This window comes from Erythranthe guttata, chromosome 11 (assembly GCF_056151865.1).
Source record: "Erythranthe guttata isolate IM_541 chromosome 11, IM_541, whole genome shotgun sequence".
In the NCBI taxonomy this organism is placed as follows: Eukaryota; Viridiplantae; Streptophyta; class Magnoliopsida; order Lamiales; family Phrymaceae; genus Erythranthe; species Erythranthe guttata.
Window position 1 is genome coordinate 16,306,852 of NC_142543.1, and position 6,621 is coordinate 16,313,472.

Below are 6,621 nucleotides of genomic sequence, written 5' to 3' on the forward strand. Positions count from 1 at the left end.
TCGAGTTGCTAGGTGAGTACCCGGACGATGTAAACAAGAAGAAAGCGGTGAAGTTGGAATGGTTGAAGGCTAAATTTAGCAAAGTGACCATGAGAGACAGTGCGGAGAAGAGGACATACGCCATTCGGGCGTATTTGTTATTTTTTCTCAGGTGTACTATACTGTGCGACAAGACAGGCAACATGGTAAGAGTGGAGTATCTAAATCTCGTATCTAATTTGGATCGGATCGGCGAGTATGCTTGGGGCACTGCATGTCTTTGCCGGTTGTACGATGAGCTTTCGTCAGCCTCACAAAAATCAACGAACTCGATGGCTGGCTGGCTGACGCTCTTTCAGTCATGGATTTACGAGCACTTCCCTTATTTGGCGGGTGGCACATTGAAGACGGAATTCGAGGGGCCATTAGCGAGCCGATGGGAGCCTCAGTTAAAGACTACTTCAACGCCTGAACGAGCGTCGTACCTGCGATCTCGATTAGATGATTTGATCACCGATCAGGTAAAATACCAGTTTAATAATTTGTTATTACTACTTAAGTAGGTTTTTAAATCTAAATTTTTATTTATTTTACTAGGTTTTATGGTCACCGTATACGGCTATTCGTGATCGTTTCCCGATGCCAGATTCTGCTTGGTTTAGTGGGATGATATGTTGCATGGACCACTTCGAGGCATATCATCCGGACAGAGTGATGAGGCAGTTCAACCGGGTGCAAATTATTCCAGGTCGTGCATACATGTCAAAAGATATGTAAAAAGCTCTAGTTAACAAATGTCGATCGGTCCAGAACTCAATTTTCGTTGCGTACGGCGAACGATTCTCTGATCGGTGGGAGGAGTATTGTCTGGACGAGGAGTCGAGGTCCGTTGAAGTTGAACTCGGGGAGGCGGACACTTCGCCAGACTACATGAATTGGTTCCGACCTAGATGCATGTTACAACTGAGTAGGCATGGAGCCCATCCACCTCGACCCCAGGCGGATCGACCTCGACCACATGAAGCTCGTCCAGGGGGTGGTACCGATAAGGAGGTCCAACTTTCACAAATTTTGGAGTTGGTGAAGGGTACACTTAGCGAGGTGCGGGGACTTGCGCCATCCGACGCCCATACGGTCATGTGGGGGGCCCTAAATGATATTGTCAGATTGATCGAGCCGGATGCCCCACTTCCACCTCCATCGAGCTCGTCGGATGCCCCACCAGCACCTCCAGGTAGCTCGATAGGGCCAATTCCACCGCCATCGAGCTCGTCCGATGCCCCACGGGCGGTTGTGAAACGCGTGTTTAGTAGGAAGAAAAAAACACAGGATTAGTCTTGTGTGTTTTAAGCAATTTAGTTGATGGATTGTGTGTGGTTTAGATGGTTTTTTTTAGATGGATGTTGTTTGATGGATTTTATTTGATTTACTTGTTTTTTAATTTAGTTTTATATGGATTTTGGTTGTTTTAAATGAAAATATTTTTGATAATTTGAATTTTTTTTTTTTTTTTGGTCCAAAAACACTTAGAATATGTTTTTTTATGTTACATTGCAATATATTTGGGGTTAATTTCACAAAAAAAAAAAATTTGCAATTTAAAAAAAAAAAAAAAAAATTGCAATTTAAAAAAAAAAAAAAAAATTTGATACAGCTCAAATTCGACAGCTAGATGTTGAATTTAAGCTGTATCAATTTTTTTTTTTCGATAATTTGAAAAAAAAATTTGTTTGTCCAAAAACACTTAGAATATGTATTTTATGTTACATTGCAATATATTTGGGGTTAATTTCACAAAACAAATAAAAATTGCAATTTTTTTTCAAAAAAAAAAAAAAAAATTGAAACAGTTAAAATTCGACAGCTAGCTGTCGAATTGCTATTGAAATTGGACAGCTAGCTGTCGAATTTACACTGTTTAAAAAAATAATTTGATAATTTGAAATTTTTATTTTTTTTGTCCAAAAACACTTAGAATATGTTTTTATGTTACATTGCAATATATTTGGGGTTAATTTCACAAAACGAATAAAAATTGCAATTTTTTTCAAAATAAAAATAAAAATTGAAACAGTTAAAATTCGACAGCTAGCTGTCGAATTGCTATTGAAATTCGACAGCTAGCTGTCGAATTTACACTGTTTCAAAAAATGTTTTTTTTCGATAATTTGAAATTTTTATTTTTTTTTGTCCAAAAACACTTAGAATATGTTTTTATGTTACATTGCAATATATTTGGGGTTAATTTCACAAAACAAATAAAAATTGCAATTTTTCAAAAACACAACACTTAATAACATTGAAACTAGCACCAGTAACTTTACATAGTTTTGTTCGGAGAACTATCACCATTGTCTGATATAGTAATAATCTTGAAACTCTCTCGCGTGGCAACTTTTTGACCTATTAGTTCTCGGAATGCTGTAATCCGACCATCCATTTCTGCAGGCTTCCAACCATCAGCTTTAGGATCATGACATCGGTACCAATAATCGGCGATAGGAGGTATTGGACAATTATTGTTCAAGACAACATGCACGAAGTGACAGTTGTCGACGAATGCCATTCCGTGCTCTTGTCTCTCGCTGAAAAGCATTGGATCGCTCGATAGAGGAAGGAACGTAAGACACTGATACTTGGATAAGTAGACAAGCACAATATTGTATGTTGAAGCAATTACATGACCCATATTTGGAAAAGACATCCAATGATCACGAGTGGCAGGAACATCCCAGTTACTCACAATAGCTTGCATGCTTCTAACAGTTTCTTCGCCACGGTGCATGGTCGTGTAAGTGGAAAAATTAGAAGTCAACTCCCGTAGCGTGTCATCTCGCACTCGACCCCATTCATCTTGTCCAAATCCCATCATAGAGGCAACTGCCAGAAATCCACAGTGTCCATCTGAACCGACATTGATGATTTCTCGAACGTGCATACGAAATCGTGGATGGATCGTGTCAATGTACTTATTCTTGCCGATCAAACCTGGTGGCAATCCCACATCTGCATCTTCAAATAATGGTTTGAACGACTCTTGCGTCGGTATAGTGCTTTTTCCTGACTCTTGAGTTGTTATAGTGTTAATAGAATCATTCGAGTGCCCTCGTAATCTCATCAGTACAGGTATAAGCTGCAGTATATTACACTTCATTACTCAGCACAATTATAAAATACAACTTCAATGAAATGAGACGATAGTAGCGACATTTACCTTTGGAGAACAACTAGCTTGCTTCGATTTTTTTTTCTTTGGCTCCACATACTCAAAATGTGATTTGTCCCGAGTGCTTGATTTGTCTTTCCTATTTTTTGCCGGTCGACCTTTGCTAACAATTTTTTCACTTGGCTCCGTAAGGTTAGTCTTCTCTGGGTGGGTAAAATGTCTCAAATGGTTGCGCAATTGAGTTTTTGCATCGAGATCGGCACATTCAAAGAGCTTCTGGTATTCCGATAATTCTTCGTCGATGGTTGGTAGGATGACTTCGTTTGTGGTCGCGACGGGCTCCATGCTCATGTGTTTCCAATACGAGCCTATTAACTCAAGTGGGATAGGACATTTGTTCACAACAACATACTCATGAAGTTCATGGCAACATGGTAGACCGTGAGTTGTTCGAATGGCGCAACTACAACCCATATCGCTCGGTTGCAATAGTTTCGCATTGTCCACCTCAACTTTGAGTAGTTGCAGAGCGAATTTTGAGATACTTCCACGAAGCTCGTTGTATATCAACGTTTTGAAAGTGTGTTCGTAAGTATTTTTACTTACTTCAAAAGAAGCTTTGATGTCATTGTGTTGTTCGACAATTTGGTTGTGGACTTTCGTATGCAAATCCACAAAGGTGCCAGTTGAATTATGCACATCCCTTTTCATTCGTCTGTGTGCCCCCTCCACCCTATTAGAAGTGTACGTTCCAAAATGAGTACACTTATTTGTCCACACCGATACAAGTCTCTCCTTGTACGGATCCAACCATGAATTAGCTACATATTCTATAGCCGGGAGATAACCGATAAATGTTCTTTTCATTGACTCCCAATCCTCATTGAACTCCTCTATGGTATTTCTTTCAATAAGAGCCGAAAAAACCGACTGAAATTGCTTCCATTTGGTGATGTCCTTTGTGAACAATTTCTTACAATTGACCAATATATTCTTGTTCACATGCCACCGACACAGCAAGTGATGACTCGATGGATGCACATTGGCCACTGCTTTCATTAAAGCCAAATCTCGATCTGTTACAATGCAATTAGGCCGATGACAACTTGTCATGGCCTCCTTCAAACAACACAACGCCCATTCGAAATTTTCCGTCTTTTCGTGATCCAAGTATGCAAAGGCAATGGAGAACGTCTTGTTGGTACAAGTAAAACCCACAATCTCAAGAAATGGGAGTCCGTAACGATTGGTCTTGTACGTGCAATCGATGACGAATACGTACGGATACGACTTTGCCAACTTAATGCATTTCGGGTGGATCCAAAACAAGTCGGTAATCGCATTCAACTCGTTCGATCTATGGTACGAGAGGTATTCATCTTCTTTCAACTTGACGAACAATGATTGCAATTGAAATCTCCCATCCAATTCACTGAAATTTAACTTAGAGATAGTATTGTAAACTGTCTTCATACCAGTTACATTAGACGGGTCCTTTTCCTTCAATGCTCTTAGAATTGCCCTTGGTTTCACCATTGCTTTCTTCATAGTGTGAACGAAGGAAACCTGCTCCTTTGATAATCTTCCAGCATAAGAGTGTCCGTGCAAGTTTTCGAATAAGTTGTGGTTGTGAATACCACTATAAACATCCAATTTCCACTCAGCCTTTTCATTATCCTTGGATTCTTTTAACCCCTTCAATTTAAACGGACAATTGCATTTCTTTGAACCGGTGCTCCTTTTTCCCGGTCTTTGATCATCTTCACCTGGTACCTTCTTGCCAACATAATGGCCCCCACGCTCACAACGAACAATCACATACGGTGTCCTACGTCCTCTATCCCCGTCACTCGAACCCGCAATCATTAACACCATTCCAATTCTTTTACATACTTCACGAACCTATGCCAATAAAGCTTCTTTGTTGGGAATTTTTCTGACGTGGTAAATGAATGGGTGCAATCGATCTACACAAAAGTGTCGAAAATATAAGACAAGTAAATTTGCAATATGAACAATTTTCGGCGCCTAAGTGTCGAAAATTACCACAAAATTCGACACTTAAGTGTCGAAAATGACCACAATTTTCGACACTTAAGTGTCGAATTTTGCTACAATTTTCGCACTTAAGTGTCGAAAACATGGGTCATTTTCGACACTTAGGCGTCGAAAATTGTAGCAAAATTCGACACTTAGGTGTCGAAACTGAATACAATATTAATTGTTATGTTTTTCGACACATACATGTCGAAAATTAGGCATATTTTCGACCTGTATGTGTCGAAAATCGGTGACGAGTTTAAAAAAAAAAATCAAAATCGATGTTTTAGCTCAAAAAATACATGAATACATACCTTAATGGGTTCTCCTTGCTCGTAAACTACCATTCTATTGTCATTTGACGCCATTTTGCAAGTTGTGTAAGGTTTTGATTTCTTTTGTTTTGAGGTTTTTTAGAAGGGTTTTTGGGGAGGGAGAAGAAGGAGGTGGAGGAGGTGAGGGGTTTGTGAGTGAGGAGGGAAATGTTTGTTTTAGGGTTTTTGATTATTTGGTATTTAAGAAAGAAAAATAGTGTTTGTAATATTTTTTTGGTTTTAATTTTCATTAAGGGCATTAAAGTAATTTACAATTAATTATTTATTTTTTATTTTTTTGGTATTCAAGTAAGCAAAAGTTGGGATTTGAAATAGTGATCCCCATTTATAAATGATATTTGAGATAAATCCAATGAGCCTGAAAAACCATATATGCCCCTACTAATTATTAATTAGTATAATTATTTAATTTAAAAAACATTATACCCATAACCTACACTCAAATCTTCTCCAAAAATTATTCACCACGTCACGCCAATTCAGTTTTTTTTTCCCTTTTCTTTTTTATTTTCTTTTTTATTTTGTTTAATGGTTTTCTTTTATTTCGATTTAAAATAAAATTTTGTAATTATTTTATTTTTTTATTATTTTTTTTATTTTCGGTTTTTTATATTAAATTATTTTCTTATTTATATTTTTCATGTTTTTTATTTTAATTTAAAAAAATGGTTTTATTTTTATTTTCGTTTTTTCAAAGTTTTTTTTTTTTAATTTTCGATTTTTTTTAAAATGGTATTTTTTTTATTTTCTTTCCAGTTTTTTAAAATAAAAACAACTCTATATAAACATGAAAACCACTCTTTATAAACAGCTATATAAACATGAAAACCACTATGTATAACAAGTATATAAACTTGAAAATCACTCTGTATAACAACTATGTCAACATAAAAACCACTCTATACATAGAGTTATATAAAAATCTGTATAGAATTATTGAAAACCACTATAATTTTTGTACAGATTTTTATAGTGGTTTATGTAAAATATTGAAAACGAGTATAAAAATATGTACATAATTATTGAAAACCACTCTGTATACACAACTATATAAATATGAAAACCACTATATAATTAAAGTACTTCATTGCAAACATATCA

General features: G+C 36.7%; 1 protein-coding gene across 1 annotated transcript; it reads right to left on the reverse strand.

Annotated features, from left to right (window-relative positions):
- Positions 1-2,299: 2,299 nt before the first annotated feature.
- Positions 2,300-5,020, reverse strand: LOC105962663 (PKS-NRPS hybrid synthetase cheA-like). Its single transcript, XM_088825957.1, has 2 exons — positions 3,194-5,020; positions 2,300-3,112 (listed from the first exon to the last, which is right to left on the reverse strand). Exons 1-2 carry the CDS (start codon positions 5,018-5,020, stop codon positions 2,300-2,302), a joined length of 2,640 nt encoding a protein of 879 aa, XP_088682083.1.
- Positions 5,021-6,621: the final 1,601 nt, after the last annotated feature.

What these genes read in the sequence shown, in the direction of transcription:
- LOC105962663 (XM_088825957.1), bottom strand. Translation starts at nt 5,020, where the DNA reads ATGGTGTTAATGATTGCGGGTTCGAGTGACGGGGATAGAGGACGTAGG. An exon ending in AAGCTAGTTGTTCTCCAAAG is followed by an intron (nt 3,113 to 3,193) that starts GTAAATGTCGCT and finishes AATATACTGCAG; the next exon opens with CTTATACCTGTACTGATGAG.